This window comes from Hypomesus transpacificus, chromosome 19 (assembly GCF_021917145.1).
Source record: "Hypomesus transpacificus isolate Combined female chromosome 19, fHypTra1, whole genome shotgun sequence".
In the NCBI taxonomy this organism is placed as follows: Eukaryota; Metazoa; Chordata; class Actinopteri; order Osmeriformes; family Osmeridae; genus Hypomesus; species Hypomesus transpacificus.
In genome coordinates, this window is record NC_061078.1 from 6,648,390 (window position 1) to 6,665,035 (window position 16,646).

The 16,646-nt window shown below is 44.8% G+C and overlaps 1 protein-coding gene across 1 annotated transcript; it reads left to right on the plus strand.

The window, feature by feature from the left end:
* Nucleotides 1-941: 941 nt before the first annotated feature.
* rhcga (Rh family, C glycoprotein a) lies at nucleotides 942-6,100 on the plus strand. The gene is made up of 11 exons (XM_047041968.1): nucleotides 942-1,247; nucleotides 1,751-1,943; nucleotides 2,500-2,650; nucleotides 2,828-2,975; nucleotides 3,125-3,291; nucleotides 3,499-3,636; nucleotides 4,092-4,228; nucleotides 4,430-4,554; nucleotides 4,783-4,856; nucleotides 5,148-5,221; nucleotides 5,395-6,100. The coding sequence occupies exons 1-11, from the start codon at nucleotides 1,022-1,024 to the stop codon at nucleotides 5,426-5,428; spliced, it is 1,467 nt and encodes a 488-aa protein (XP_046897924.1). The 5' UTR covers nucleotides 942-1,021; the 3' UTR covers nucleotides 5,429-6,100.
* Nucleotides 6,101-16,646: the final 10,546 nt, after the last annotated feature.

The following is a 16,646-nucleotide window of genomic DNA, read 5'->3' on the forward strand; positions in this document are numbered from 1 at the left end:
TAAATTATGGGTGCTTTATAAGCAGCTGGCAAAGTTTTACTTATTAAAAGAAATTAAATGGCTGTGCCATCTTTATCTGAATTAGGTAACAGCTTTTTATTGGTTCATCGGCATCCTGCTGGGTGGTTAGTGTTGTTAACACAATGAGTGTTGTTAACAGTCATACTTAAGAAGTGTATGGTACCATGTGAGATTAGAATATGACTGATTGCCCATTGTGATAACAGACTACCTACCTGCATTCAAACTTTAAACAAATGTTCTTTTGTAACAGAATTGAAAAAAAAAGTATCCACATAAAGGAATAATCTTGATTGTTTCTGGAATGCTCTTTGTTGAGTTCCTATACTGAGAACACGTGATGAACATGAAAAAAGGGTCCTTCCTCACCTCAGAGACAAAACAAGTGAATACAGAAATAGAATGCATGTGCTCAGAAGTTTCATGGCTCTTATAACATAAATACAGAAATGTCTGTAGTAAATAATACTTCAGCAGGACCAGCCACAGAGCATACCATCACCAGTCTATTTGATGTAGATTCATAGAAAAAAGAAGTGTACAGTTCTAGTAGTATTTCAGTGGTCATACACATGTTTCATTATGTTCTACATGATCCCACAGATTGTACTTTTGGGACTGATTCAGTGGCTACACAGAACCAGTGCACACAGAAGTGCACTCCAAGGATTCCTTAGGATCTAAACTTCTTTGACGTATGAATCTGAAGGTCAAATTAAGTTATGAATAACAGGCACATAATTCAAAGAACGTGGCAGGTTCCTCCTGATGTCCTACTCTTCCAGATCTTGGCTGCTTGTGGAATGCTGCTCCAGAAGGCTGTCCCATGCGCAGGCTGCTGACAGGCTGCATGAGTCAGGAGGGGTGAGGGGGGCATGCCAACGCAGGGGACACACCTCTCCAACAGCCCTTATATATCCGCTGGCAGGTACAGCCTAGACAGCCAGAGTCATAGACAAGCAAAGCAGGAGGTCCCATCAGCTTCACAGAGAGAGATACCATGGGGAACTGTGTGGAGGGAGCCAAAGGCTACTTCTGCCGACCGAAGAACACCAACGTGCGTCTCAGCCTGCCAGTCGTGTGCTTCGTGTGGCAGATCGCCATGATCATCCTTTTTGGGGTCTTCATCAGGTATGATGAGGAGTCGGACGCACACTGGGCGGAACACAAGAAGTCCCACAACATAACTAGCGATATCGAGAACGACTTCTACTACAGATATCCCAGTAAGTAGTTGGCTTGACTATCCCAGGGCTAATTAGGGACATTTATTTATAACACTTATCCAAAGCAATTTACTAATAGTGTATATGAGTAGTGCAGCAGATAATCCAAGACTAGAAGTGCATAGTTTTAACATTATTTCAGTGGTCATTGTCAAGGAATGATCTGTATTTTACAAGACACCATTGTTTCTTCTGGTTTAGTATCTTCCTGGCTGAACTTTAGCTGAATCGCACAACAATCTCCTACTCATTTGCTGGTCTTTTTTGCTACTAGTCACCAGCAAAAATATGCCTGTCCTGGAAGTTTAAGTCCCTGGGCCCACTGAAAATTAAGGCTATGGACAGGATGCTGTTTGGTGTCATCGTTAAGCTTGCCACTGTCAATATCAGATAAATGGCACTTTGCTGGGGTAATAATTTGAGCAAGAATGGAAGTGTTTGGACACATTCTTGCTATCTGTGCCCTCTGATTTTGTATTGGTCTGCCCGCTCTCTCTCTTCAGGCTTCCAAGACGTCCATGTGATGATCTTTGTGGGTTTTGGTTTTCTGATGACCTTCCTGAAACGCTACAGCTTTGGCGCTGTTGGCTTCAATTTCCTTGTTGCTGCCTTTGGCATCCAATGGGCTCTTCTCATGCAGGGCTGGTTCCATTCTCTTGACCTCGTCACTGGGAAAATCTACATCGGTGTTGAAAGGTATACTACTACAATGAATGATCAAAATGTTGCCCTGTTACACTTAATGCTAACTATATTTAAACAACGATTTATGTAGCTTTTCTTTGTTCACTATCCTTGAATGATAAAGGTCTAACATTTTAAAGGTTTACCCACTTTGCAAAAGTTATCTACAGTTATTTAAAATCGAACCATTTGAGTTGACCTATTAATCAGTTCCAATCAACAATTTCTGGTCAGAGTAGAATATAGATGAAGGCATGTAGACCTACTGTAGATTGATGATTGACATCTGCCAAACCAAAGAGACAAAACAGTTACAGGTCTCACTCATTAGCTCTAAACTTTAAAATGACAGGTTAATCCAGCTATCCTGGGAACTCCCTCCACAGTTTTGAAACTGTTTAAAACATGTCATGTAAAGTGTTATTAATGGGACTGTCATTCTTCTCATAGCAGAGTGAAGGCCCATATTAGATGACGGATAACCGATCTGGTTGGTCTAGTTTTTTAACCGACATGGCGGTTTCTATCAAAGTAATAAGACTATGTCCCCTTTCTGCTCTCTGCACAGTATGATCAACGCTGACTTCTGCGTGGCAGGCTGTCTTATCGCTTACGGGGCGGTACTGGGCAAAGTGAGCCCAGTTCAGCTGTTAGTCATGACGCTGTTTGGTGTCACTCTGTTCGCAGTGGAAGAGTACATCATTCTTGACCTGATTCATGTGAGTTTCATCAAGCATACTTATTGCATTATTTAATTCAAACCTTAATTTCATGATTAAAAATCTATTTAATTTGAACCGAAGTTTCAAGAGAAGACCAACTGAGCAAATGAGCTGATGTAACTCGGTGGAGGAGATTCCATTTGTCATAGTCAATAACTGGTTATGTCTGTTCAGGCTAAGGATGCTGGGGGTTCCATGGTAATCCATACCTTCGGAGGATATTATGGTCTGGGCATCTCCTGGGTCCTCTATCGGCCTAACCTGCACCAAAGCAAACGACTAAATGGTTCCGTCTACCATTCCGACATATTCGCCATGATTGGTGAGTTACTGACTATGCGCTGATATAATAATGATAATATTAATAATAATGAATTATACTTGATCTTGAAATATTGCATCAATACCAAAGATGAAGAAGAGTTTGCATGTGAGTTGATTTCTGTGTTGTGCTGTTTCCTCTCTGGGTAGGCACTCTGTTCCTGTGGATGTTTTGGCCCAGTTTCAACTCTGCCATCACAGACCATGGAGATGGGCAGCACCGAGCAGCCATGAACACCTATCTAGCGCTGGCATCTTCTGTCCTCACCACAGTGGCCATCTCCAGCTTGTCACAGAAGAAGGGCAAACTGGACATGGTAATTCCCCCCATCATTCCATGGGAACACACATTTAGTCTTCCATTGTCTACATGTTATAAAAGACAAGACTGCCGTCAAGGGTGTTAACTGTTATGATTACAGTCATACCAGCACGGCCAATCTTTTTAACTATTGAGTTTATCTCTGTTTTGACTGACATGTTGATGTTACACTTTGTGACTGACCTGTTCCTCTGCTTCGCAGGTGCATATCCAGAATGCAACCCTGGCGGGAGGTGTCGCCATGGGAACGGCAGCAGAGTTCATGATCATGCCCTACGGCTCTTTGATCGTTGGGTTCTTCTGCGGCATCCTGTCTGTCTTTGGTTACATCTTCATCACGGTGAGTCTTGCTCCTGAGACTGGAGAACAAACACAAAACTATCCGATACTCTTAGTCATAACTAGATTCTCAATGATCATTACTGATATAAGCCCTGGCCATATTTTGCTGAAGCTGACTATTGGTGAAATACAAGAAAGCTCTGTCATAATATTCACAACACTCTTCTTCTTTCCTTAAAGAAGAGACTTTGTTTAATTAAAAGTGCAAAAGCAGAGCCTTTAAAGTATTCGACAGGCTTGGTGGCTTACCCTGGGGGGGGTTACAGTAGCATTAAGTATGATAAACTACTCTCTGCTTGGAGGAAACGACAGGTTATAAATTCTCCTCCAAACCATGTGATAGAGACCAGAAAGGCTGGAATTCCACCTGCAGTTGCGACATGTTGTCCTGTGAGCTTATGAAAGAGCCAGAGGCTTAGTATGAAAGGGTGTGTATGTCTCGTCCAATCACAGCCCTTCCTGGAGAAGCATCTAAAGATCCAGGACACGTGCGGGGTCCACAACCTGCACGCCATGCCCGGGGTGATCGGCGGCATTGTGGGAGCCATCACCGCTGCGACTGCAACCGAGTCTGTCTACTCCCGTGAGGGGTGAGTCTCTCTGCTAGATGGGCCCTCGTCAAACTATCCAAACATGAACATTTGGCCATTTGCCTACCAGTCAACCAGAACTCTCATTGCATTGCTCAGCCTGACCTACAGAGATTTACATAGTATCTATCAGAGACTCCCAGACATGTATTTATCCAGATCTGACTTTGGTTTTCTGGTTTGGTTTTGTTTCCCGTCCAGGTTAGTTAATACTTTTGACTTTGAGGGAGAATTTGAGGGCCGGACAGTGTGGTCCCAGGGAGGTCACCAGGCCGGTGCCATGTGTGTGGCAATCGTCTTTGGGGTCTTTGGAGGTATCCTCGTTGGTGAGTGGGGCCGTGTTAGCATTTCCAGACCATTCAGTCTGCTTAGTGTGTGTCACAAAGCCATATGTGAAACATAAAATAGAGTCAATAGATATACAAATAAGTTTATGTTATCAAACAAACAAACAAAAAAAGTGCTAATTAGCTATTCCATCAACATGGAAGATTCTAAGAAGGTGTCAGATTTAGTGTTGATGTTCTAAATATCAAGGAACTGCCTCTCTATAGGTCTCATCCTCCGGCTCCCCATCTGGGGAGATCCTGCTGACGAGAACTGCTTTGATGACGAGGTGTACTGGGAGGTGAGGAACCCACTCACTTATTGAATGGTCATTATTTACATCTATCCCCACTAGGTGGTGCTATAGGCTTTTCAAAAACAAAATTCTCTTCATTGTAGATAAAAAACATTGGATAATCCAGAGCACCTACATAATATTAGATCATAGGGATGACGTTGATTTCTTCGTGAACTAAATGTTCACTAAGAAACAGTTCACGCTAAATGTCTGATTTTGAGAATGATGTTAGCTCACTTTTGTCTGGGTGTAGTTGGTGTGGTGTCAATTGTTAATTGTATGTGTATCTCACAGCTGCCCGAGGATGAGGAGAGCATCCCTCCCATTCTAGAGTACAACAACCACATGACCCACAAGCACCAAGACATGTGAGTTAAGACAGTCCCGCCCTGCAGGACCAGTAGCAAGAACATGATATTGAGAGTACTCAGCACTCAAATCTTTTGATTATAAAGTATGTTGACATTGGCTTAAAGTGTGTTGATGTATCTAAATGGAGGCATTGTACTCTCTGTCTTTGTGTGACATTCCTCTCTGACAGATCTGAGTCCAACTTCTCTGTGGAGCAAAGTTAGAGGACACCCCTCCGGACACCTCTTCTGTTGACCTCGTTCATGGAACATTCTGACTCTACTCCAGACGCACTCACATGGCCACAGGGAACTTGGTTTTCAATGGTTTTGCTCTGTTCACATGACTCTGAATTGAATCAAGATGAAATTGTAGATATAACCGAGTATTTTTCTATCCACCAGAAATTTGAATTTAACATGTAAAGCCTCTCAACATAACATTTATGCAGAGTATTTAAATACAAATGAACGTAGTCCTGTGAAGAATGTATGAACAAACCGCTCTGAGACAGGTTCTGCTGTTTTTGCACAAAGCATGAGTACCTTTCTAAGATCTCATCAGATGCTTGCCTTTGTGACGTTCTGATTGCTGTGTATGGGATGGAGATTTACAGTATTCAAACTACGAGCCAGTGATGAAGTTATAGTAGAACAATGAAACTTTCAGGTTTTGATTACAGATGATATGTGTAGCTTTGAAAGCAATCTGTACATGACACTTAGGCACTCTGTCTCTGATCTATTGCTTACTTCTTAACTTTGTGATAATGTAACTAGGATGACTTTCCAGACATCTGCCATTTTCTTGTCTTGTCTTATGTGAATCTGTTTGTTTACCAGATATTATGCTTATTTAAAGTTTCAGTAACTGTATAATAAATGTTCTAACTGAAATAAAGAGTTATGTAGAAATGTAGTAATGTTAAATGTACTTCCTGGCTTCCTCTTTCTGTCTAACACAGGTTCAAAATCATCATACCTGTTCATACAATAATACATTCACTAACCCAAGCTCTGCAGTGCCTCCAGGCAGCTATTGATTCATAGTAAGAGATTGATTGATTTATAAGAAAGTTACAAACAGGTCAAATGAGGTCAATGGTTTGAATTTAGGGTTCAGACTCTTCTGTTAAGTCAAGCCTGTTGGTGGGAGGAGGTGAAAGGACAGATCCATCGCTGTCACCCCAACATCATATCTCTCTCGGTTTCTCTGTCACCCCAACAACATCTCTCTCTCTCTCTTTCTCTGTCACCCCAACAACATATCTCTCTCTCTTTCTCTGTCACCACAACAACATATATCTCTCTCTTCTCTCTGTCACCCCAACAACATCTCTCTCTCTTTCTCTCTGTCACCCTACTTTGAGATACCTTGTTCTGTAGCGTCGCATACTGGTCTGAATTGCTGGATAGATAGTTCTCTCTCCATGAGAATGCTGCTCTATTCATCATAGTTCTGCAGAACGTTTGATGGAATAACTGTGGTGCTTCCTCTACAAATAGATATCACTCATGCCTGCCAAAAATTATGTTTATAGATAAGATGTTAGAAAGAGGTAACTAGAGGTGACTGTCCCTGTCAGAGATGACACTCTGTTGAAATCTGAATCTGGATTTGAATCTGGATCTGTGTGTGACTGGTTTGCCACATATCGCTCCAGGTAGTAGTCCAGATCAGGCCCCTGGCATCAGGGCAAATGAGTGGGTTGTGGCAGGCTAAATAGAGGGGCTGAGCAGATCTAATCGAGGCTGGAGGGGGGGAGGAGTTCCCTGTGGTCATTTCAGTCCCCCCCCCACCCTTTTGCATTGTCATGGTGATTATTCCCTGTCAGTCTCGGACAGAACTGTCAATAGGGTCATTTCCTGACCAATCACCGTGACATATAATGAAGTCTAAACACACAGGCAGGACAGAGGCTTTGTGGCCTCTGACAGTTGAAGGCTAGCTCTATTGAGTGAAAAAGTCTCGGGTGACCGGATGAATTGGTCATAAATGGCTTAAACCCCAAGGTTATTACTTGACTTCCACTAATCAACTTGAACACTGCCACTACTGCAAGAAGACTGGACCAGCAACTTCAGATGGTTCCAAAACACTTAGCTGTGCTTTCATCACTGTACAGGATGGTACTGATGGGACTTGTTTGAGCATATGCTCTGCTGACTACTGCCAGGTCAGTTATTGGGAGAGAGGTATGGAGAGAGGTATGGAGAGAAGTTCTGAGAAAAGGAGGGGGCTATTTCTCTGGTTAGCCAAGCTTTTGCAGACAGAGGAGAAGGAGAAGGGGGAGAAGGAGCCAGAGGAGGAGGAGGGTGCCACTGGGGCCTCAACAATTATGAAGGACCTGGAGAGAAAGTGAGAGGGTGCAAGGGTCAAATCTCTTCTCCTAGCTAATCAAACAAGGCCATGGGGGGGGAGGTAACGGTGGGGGTGGGAGGTGAGAGAGGAAGGGGGGGACTGTAACAGAGATGTCCATGTTAATCCCCAGTGTGAAGAGCACAGGCAGGTGGGCAGGCACCACAGTAGTGCACACACTGCACACACACACTGCACACACATACTATACACTACACACACTCACACCTACACTCATACACATACACACACAGACATACACCAGACTAAGCACGCACGCACACACACACACACTTACACACCAGCACTGGGAGAGAATGGAAGGAGCTCTTCTCCTGGATCACATGACCCTGGGAGTGTGTGTGAAACCACTCAAATCCCCATTGTCCCCCAGGGGGGGCTGGCCCATCTGAAAGGCTGTAGAAAGCCTGTAATCAGATTAAAGGTTGACGGGAAGGAGGGGCTTTTGCGAGAGGGGGGGCTGTTCTCTAATCAGTACCTGCCATTGAAGCGCAGGAGAGGGGCTAAATAACACAGCGGGGGCTGGGGGCACCGGAGAACTGGGGGGACAAATTGGCCTGTTGTTGGAGGAGGAAAACGGGGTGAGGAGTACGGAGGGGGTGGGGTGGGGGTGGGGTCCTTACAATCAACGAGGCTGGAGTGTGGTAGAATGGGCTGGAGGGTAGGAAAGAGAAGGGGGGGAGGGTGGTTGAGATCTCCAAAGGTGGTGTCCCTCTCCCCTCCTGACCTGCCAATTATATCACTTTTGTGAGCTGATTGGGGCAGGCTACAGGTTCCATCTGGTCTGATAGATGTGTGTGACACAGTCTTTGGTCTGCCGGCGAGTTTCACACAGGCCTCCCCAGGCCTCTAAATGGAGCTATCAGGGGCCTCCTCTGGACTAAATAGGACTCATCATCGCCCTGCTCCTCGAGAGCCTCGTCCTAGTCAGCCAGCCTGCACTCACTAATGACAGACAATGGCTGCCTCTCCCAGGTGGACCTGTAATAGAGGCTCTTCGTGTGCAAGCGGAACACTGAGGAGAATCCTACGCTCTCCTTCTCTAAAGTAATGTGGTCTGCTCCATACCCAAGGTGACGAGAGAAGAATATAACTAAAAGATAGCTGCTGCTTCTATTTATTGTGAAGGATGCTCAACTGCTCCCCTAGAAGGAGATGAGAGGATGAGGGGGGTAGACCATGTTACACAATCAGAATGCTCTGCACTTTCCTATTGTGTGTTTCTAAAGAGGGACCCTACGCCAGAATGTATAAAGATGACAAAACTTTTCATTACTGGTTGGCACAGTGCCACAGCAGCACACCTGTCTCTTCTCCCTTTGTAACTAACCAGTCTGTCTATCTCTGAAACCTGATTTTGCAGCACTGCTGGATTCCAAGCTCTGTCACAAGGCGTTTGTCTCTTGCTTGCTTCAACTGTAGCTGTAAACACCTGTAAGAGTTCAAGAGGGAGAGGAATTTGAGGTGATGAGTGTGTGAGTGAAGGAGAACAGAGATAATAAGATGATAGAAAGAGAGACATTGTGTCAATAGACTTAAGGGGTACATAGTTAATTAATGCTCCATCATTGATCCAAAGTTTGTTCTGCATTTATCTGAAGACCTCTTCCACTTACTGGACTGATGTCCAACTTAAGATATTACCCTATTTCTCCTCCTCCTTTTCCTCTCCTCCTTCTCCTCCTTTCCCTCCTTTTTTCCTTCTACTCTATCTGCTCTCCTCCTTCTCTTCCTCCTCCCCTTCTCTATCATTGTCATCACAACTCTCATTTCTTAATTAAATGTCCACACACTGGCTGAACACTGGGATGCAAGCATGTTTCTAGGGTCGATGTGTTAGCTCGACCCGACTTTGATTCACACACAAAGCAGTCTTATCACTGCTAGTGTGAAAATGAACTGGCTCCTTTACAAGGATGTGAGAATGGTCAGAGCTGAAAGGGTTAGCCAATTAGGTGCTCCACCTGCATCTGGACTCAAATCTCAGCAGGAATTCAGGGGGCGGGGCCAGCCTCTGATTGAAGAGACGATAATCAGTCTGCCAAATCATTTGCTTTGTGGGATAAGCAGGCTGACGCAGAGATCAATGGTGAGAAAGACCATAACTGACCCCGGGTCTTGTGAAGCTGCTGTCAATGGCCGTAACTGGCCGCAGCTTTTGCTGTGAACCCTGGAGTGCGGAGCAACCAGCCAGTAATTAGGTCTCGTGCAAAGTGTGACGCGTGCATGCCAGAGTGTGTGTGTGTAGTGGCCAAAGGCACTGCTGCATCCCCACCTCTTGAACTCAAGAGATCTGGTGAGGACAAACTGTTCTGCAGTATGATGCTATGATGGGATGATGAATTCAAGCTGGAATGTCACCCACCTTATTGGATGTTAATTGACACCATGTGCCCTGCGGTGGTTCCCTGGCAGAGGATCAAAGCCGTAAGCCAAGGCCTACCTGAACAGTCCCTATCAATATTACTTCATAGGCCAAGTTTGACTGCATATGCCTGTTCTATACTGTGCAGCACCATTACTCTCTCTTGAGGCTCTAAGCAGAAGTACCTTAACATGTGATGAATGAACTATGCTGACAACACTTGTTGTCCTACTGTTGAATGTATACAGTATGTTGAATTGTGAGCCCCAAATTAAATGTAAATGTCCAATGTTGGGGGATTCACCACGACGGCTTGTATTTCGAAGCTGTCAGAGTGATTTGTGGCTCTCCGGTATTCTGAGAGCAGATACATTTAGTATTTCAGGCCGAGATCTTGACAGTCACTTTGAAGGGACTGCGACAGATACATTACTGTGTTTATTCAGCTGTTTAGGTTGACTTGATAAATCAAGTGTGAGAAACAAGAACAGAAACTAGTCCTGGTGTTTGTTATTGTTTTGAACACTAGTTCAGATCCTTGATGTCGGCTGGTTTCTGTTGTCAGAAGTGGAGAACAGCTGGTCCCTGCCTGTTCCACACTCCCTCCAATGAGGCCGATCATCTGTTTGTGTGTGTGTGCGTGTGTGTGTGTGTGAGCGTGTGTGTGTTTTTAACGGAATAGACTAGGGTCGCTGATAATGAGGGGTTTAAGGGCCTGAATGCAAGGCGTGTCTCCCAGCCTAGTGCAGGACTGATCCAGACTAATGGATCGGAAGAAACTGATTGACAGCCTCCTTTAATCAATCCCCCTTTTAACAGACAGGAACACTTAAATTATTCCCCTTCACTGGCTGGAGAAAAATACTGGCTGCTTGACAGAGGAGGAAAAGAAGGAGCAAGCAAGTGAGAAAAAGAGAAATATAGACAGAGAAAAATAGAGATAGATAGAGGGAGAGAGATAGAGTGAGAGGGAGACTGAGAGAAAGGGAGACAGACATAGAGAGGAAGAGACACAGGTGCAAGAGAGCAGAGATGGCACAAATAAAACAATCCTCAAAAATTCCACCAGACTGCCAGACAAAGAGAAGTGGTTTGAAGCCAATGACAGTTCATGACCTTTCTGTTGGACCATCTGGAGTATTACTCAGGTGGGCTGTAAGGTACCACTTTGGGAAGCCTTTCAGACTAATTTAGCCCAGTTAAGTTCCTAAGAACTCAGAAATCTCTTCTTGACCATAGTTAATGGTACAACATCTCTTTCCCTGAACAGGGTTCTAATAATCCTGAACCTGAGTAATTGTCTGTTACACTGAAACATTCTTCTTCTATAGAAGACCTGGTCCTTTCCATCTTCCAACTTCCATAGAAAAAAACTACTGATTAGTTATGATATTATCTTCCAAGTTTACCCTCTCTCTTTTGCACCTGGGATAAGAGACTTAGCAGAGCAGGGCTGTCCTAGTCAGACCATCAGGCATACTTCACACTAGACAAATAAAAAGGCCTTTTCAGTCGGGCATAGAGAAGGCCCTTGCATCGCTGCAGGGCCCCGTTGCTAAGGCGTTAGGCCTTTCTATTGCCAGGCGTCTGTTGCTAGGGATGGTGCCTCTCTTTCACTGCAGGTTAGTTGCTAGGCAAGGCGAAGAGCTGGAAAGTGCATGCGCCTGGGTCTGGCTGTATTGTTCTGCCCGGCGAGACATCTCTGTCCGACAGGAACCATGATTGACATTTCCCTGCCTGCCTCACGATGGCCTCCTGCCCCTGGGGGACCTGGAACCTGCTGGGTGGCAATCTCACACACGCACTCACGCACACATACACTCACTCACACAAATACTCACATACTCACTCACTCACTCACTCACTCACACACACACACACACACACACACTCACTGACACACACAGACACACAGACACACATGCTGTATCTTTGAATGAGTCGGAGTGGGTGAGTCCGTTAGGGTGGGCCTGCTTGACTCCTCAGTCAAAGCACACATTCTTTCACAGCCAGGGGAAGGTCACAGGCATTATCACTTGTCATCCAGTCAGAGTCTATGGAGACTGTTCAGTCCACAGAGGAGCCCCTTGTCTCTCTCCAGGTACACCAGCCATGTCTCAGGAAAGTTAAAGTTTACTTTTTTTCTGTTTATTATGATGACACAAATTTAAGCATACTGGGTTGCTCTGTAAGGCAGGCCAATTACGATGCAATGATTGAAGTGACACAATACCTAAAAGCCTTCAAGATCTACAAGATGCTTTGACTGTGTCTGGATTCTCCTATTCTCCTACAGCATTTTCTGTACAGACAGCTGGTATATCCTTCCTTACACATTCTTATGCATGCAAATGAGAGGGGAGGGGCCTGTCTGTGGGCAGTCAGACTGTCCAGCAGTGACTGGCGGAGAGATGAAAGGGAGGGAGAGGGACAGAAAGGGCCGTCTACTGCCCACAGCGTCCCTGTGGAGTTGGGAGAAAACCTGAAAGTGGCCCCTGGTGGCCCCTTCTTACCACCAGACATGCATATTCAGTGGCACATGCAGATGTATGCAGAGTGAGAGGCGTGGGAGTAGAGGTTTATGAAGCTGTGGTCTGGCTGACTGTCAAGGACAAAAAGCAGAGTACATGCCTGTCTTCACTGAGGCACAGACTCTGGACCAGGGAAAGGGGGCGTGGGGGCCAGGGTGGACCAGGGGAAGGGGGGGGGGGCAGGGTGGACCGGGGGGGGGGGGGTGGCTGGAGGTATGACAGCTTCAATGGGGTTCCAGACATCGAGGTTAGATGTCACTCTGTGCCACTGGGCTGATGTTGTGGAGGGCTCAATGGCTTTGATCAGACTTGATCAGACATGGATGTCAACACCCTGATCCTCTGTCCTCTGGGCGATGGTGAGGTTGCAAAATTTTCTACATTTTACAGGATTAAGTACGTCAAAATGATGACTAATTTACAAGTAACATGGACACATCTTCCATTCTTTACTGCTACTTTTTGTAGAACAGAAAACTGTTTTACAAAAGCTAGATTTCAAATCTAGAACATTGAAACCTGTAACTCCATTGGGTGATTTCAGGACCCATCAGAATATAAATAACTTTTTTTATCTAGACTTTCTACTCTAATATGAAGTCACTACTGGAAACAGCCTTTACTCTTGACAGCTTAGTGTAGTTGCTTTCAGAGGGCTTCAGCTGCACTGCTTGCAGTCCACAGGCAGACAGACAGGGGGCAACCTACTCACACTGCACAAACAGACAAGTGCATTGGAGGCAAGGAGAGCAGGGGAGAAGGAGGGAGGGAGGGAGCGGGTAAAGAGGGGTGTGGGAGTGTTCTCTGGGGAGGGGTGGGTGTTTGGGTGAAAGGAGACAGCGTGTGTATTGTTGGAGCCCCTGACTCGCCACCCTGGAGAGATCCCGGTTCCCACGGTTCACTCAAAAAACAAACGCACCCCCCCACACACACATGGTGATGTCATTAATTACCATAAAAATGAGTGCGACAGCGAGCGAGCGTGCGTGCGTCTGCCAGCAAGTGTTGTGTGTGTGTGTGTGTGTGTGTGTGTGTGTGTGTGTGTGTGTGTGTGAGAGAGAGGGAATCGTAGGGAACGAGAGAAAGAAAGAAAGAAACCATTGTCTGCCTTGAAATAAAGAAATCTCCACTGAACCATTGTAAATGAGGAAGGCAGAAAAATGAACCAAAATACGAGGCTGTGTGAGTGAGAGCTGTGCTGTCACATCCTGTCAGGGTCTTACAAAACCTGATGTCCACAACCTGCCCTTCAAGGCCACTGGCACACACCCTGCCTCTCTCCCAGATGCTGGCACACACCCTGCCTCTCTCCAGGCCACTGGCACACCCTGCCCCTGTGTGTGTGTGTGTGTGTGTGTGTGTGTTTGTGTTTGTGTGTGTGTGTATTTGTATGAGTGCATTTGCGTAAGTGTGTGTGAGCGCGTTATATATTATGACCCAAAGCATATTGGTCAACAATGTGACCATAAACAAACCAACAGAACAGTATTTTATGTTTCACATACATGCATGTGCAATGTACATTTACAATGTTCCATCATCATTAGTCAAAGTCTAAGTGTTTTATCTGTCAAGTGAAAAGTAGACCATAAGGTCTTTCTGAACAATTAAATTATTTGGCCCAAAAAATATCCAAATCATTATTTACACACTTACCTTATAAATACATCTGTATGTACATTATATGTATACTGTTTATAAAAAGAAAACATTTTCTTTTGAGGATCACAGTGTTCGGGAATGTATGTGACATGCCCCAGAACTCAAGGTACCTTCATCAGAGTAGTGTTGTGTTTGCAAAAAAGTCCTCACCACACCAGAGACTGCCAGCTCTCTTTGAGCAGGGACCCACATTCCTGTTTATTAAATGTGCAGCCACATGAATGCATGGGAGCCCACCTCATCAAAGTCCAAACAGATAATTGCTACTATTTGATCTGCAGTCTCTCCAAGGACATTCAGTGGTAATTAGAAGCTCTGATTGGAGGGAAAGCGGGGGACGGAGGGAAGGACGTGGGCATTGTCTGTCCTGCTCCGAGTTCTGTTCTCAGGGCTCCGTCTTCTGTCGACGCTGCCGGGATCAGAGTCCCACACTCTGAGTGGCTCCTTGTCTCTGGACGAGGTCCGTCTCTGTCTCTGGGAGAATGTTCATCTGGCCCTTATCCTCCCAACTCATCAGGCATCCAAATGAACAGAAACAATGCAGAGCATTGAGGGACAAACTGAGGCCCTTTGCTCTGACTGCTAATGTTTATGGAGTGACGGGAAGTCTTAACAGAGAACTTGTTGTTAAACTCATTATGGTAGCCAGGCATGCTACCTTTAGAGAGAGGGCCACACAGCTCTGTTGGTTTGTTAGCATGGGTCTTTGTGTTGTGTTTGTCTGTCTGTGTGTATACAGTATGTGTGTGTGCAAGACAAATGAAGGGAGAGAGATAGCGAGACAGAAAATGTGTGTGCGTGTGTGGGCATGGAAGTGTGAGAGAGAGCAAGAGAAACAAGGAGAATATAAAAAGAAAATATTGGCAAAAACGTACAAAAAGCAATAAAAAGGGAAAATGATGTCAAATGAAAACATGTTTATTTCATTCATGACAAATACTGATCAAATAAGGAAGGAATAATTTCAAGAAGTATCATTAGCAAGACAAATCCCTTACTCCTCAAACACGTACTGTACAGCCAGGCTGACACACCCAGAGGGAGAAGCTGAGACAGGTGTTACCAGCAGATGGTGCCACTGTGGCACAGACGGACTGCGGGCAATCCATACATTTTAAAGAGTACTTTTTGAGTTCATTTGGAACTATCTAGATTGCCAACACAATATATTCATACGCAACTTTATTAGTCTATTTTAGAACAGTCAATTGACAGTCAACTGCCAATATTTTAATGTGCAGCTTCATTATTTCATTTTTACTGTAGAACAGTGTCAATTCCTAACCCAATACATTCATACACAACTTTATAATTTTTTTTAAGTGTACATTCTCAAAACAATACATGTATATTTAATTTGATATATTTGTTTTAGAATAGTTTAGATACCATCTACTAGCATGGAGCAGAAGAGCTAAGAGGGGCAGTAGCAGGTCAGCTGGTGCCAGCTCAGGCTGCATCACACAGACTCCTGCCTCTGCTGCTTCCTGTGTTGACAAGACACACATGTTCACATCTCCAGGTGTGTGTATACGTGTCTGTGTCGGAGTGTGTGTGTGCGTTTGTGTGTGTGTGTGTGGGGGGGGCGATGAGGTTTGGTCCTCCAGTGTTTAATGGGCCATGTAGATAACGGTGTGCATGCATATACAAATTAAACATACATAATTGAAATCATGTTTACGTAGAAATGGTCACAATCTTTTTGTTTCTTCCTATTAATAAGAGACATGAAGTGGATTTAAAATGGTGGTTTGCCTGAATTACTACAGAGCTGTTAGTCAGTAACATAATTTATATGTAAATACAAGAACTTAATGTTTTAATCATTCACAAAGTTCAAGAGTTCACAGGTCAGTGCAGACAAAGATTTCACTGGCAGTTTTTTCCTTGAGGTAGCCTCAGGAACAAACAAAGTCCTCACTAAAAGCATGTCCTTTTTTATACCAAACGTTTCATGGGCATATATGCACAATGTCCCACATTAGACTCTACAACTCTCATCAGGGATTCCTCCAGTCTGCCAGGGAAAAGCCAGTCTGACTGAAGGCAAGAGAACTGTTATGGCATCCTCATACCCAGCCAAGCATAATGGAGGGCTTGCCCTGTTCCTCCCATTACTTTCCACACCTTTTAGAGAAAATGAGAGGGGGATAGTCAGTTCTCAGGTCAGTTCTTGTTGTGAGAGGCCAGGCAGTGGTGCTGGAGGTGCTAGGGCCTGAATTTATTAGCATGCTGTAGCTGTCCCACCCCAAGCAACAGAACCCCCCCCCCCCCTTCTTACCCCCTTTTCCTCAATATCTTTCTTCCTCTTTCTCTCCTCTCTCTCTCTCTCTCTCTCTCTCTCTCTCTTTCTCTCTCTCCATCTCTATGTTGTTCTCACTCTCCTCCTCTCTTAGGACAATTGCTCCACTGTGTGATTTCCTCCTCTGTCAACATGAACTCCTCCTCGCATCACAAATATACCCTTAAACACGGCAGTGAATGGAAGCCTCTGTGAACTAACCA

What these genes read in the sequence shown, in the direction of transcription:
- rhcga (XM_047041968.1), top strand. Translation starts at nt 1,022, where the DNA reads ATGGGGAACTGTGTGGAGGGAGCCAAAGGCTACTTCTGCCGACCGAAG. An exon ending in TTGGTTACATCTTCATCACG is followed by an intron (nt 3,637 to 4,091) that starts GTGAGTCTTGCT and finishes GTCCAATCACAG; the next exon opens with CCCTTCCTGGAGAAGCATCT. An exon ending in TCTGTCTACTCCCGTGAGGG is followed by an intron (nt 4,229 to 4,429) that starts GTGAGTCTCTCT and finishes TTTCCCGTCCAG; the next exon opens with GTTAGTTAATACTTTTGACT.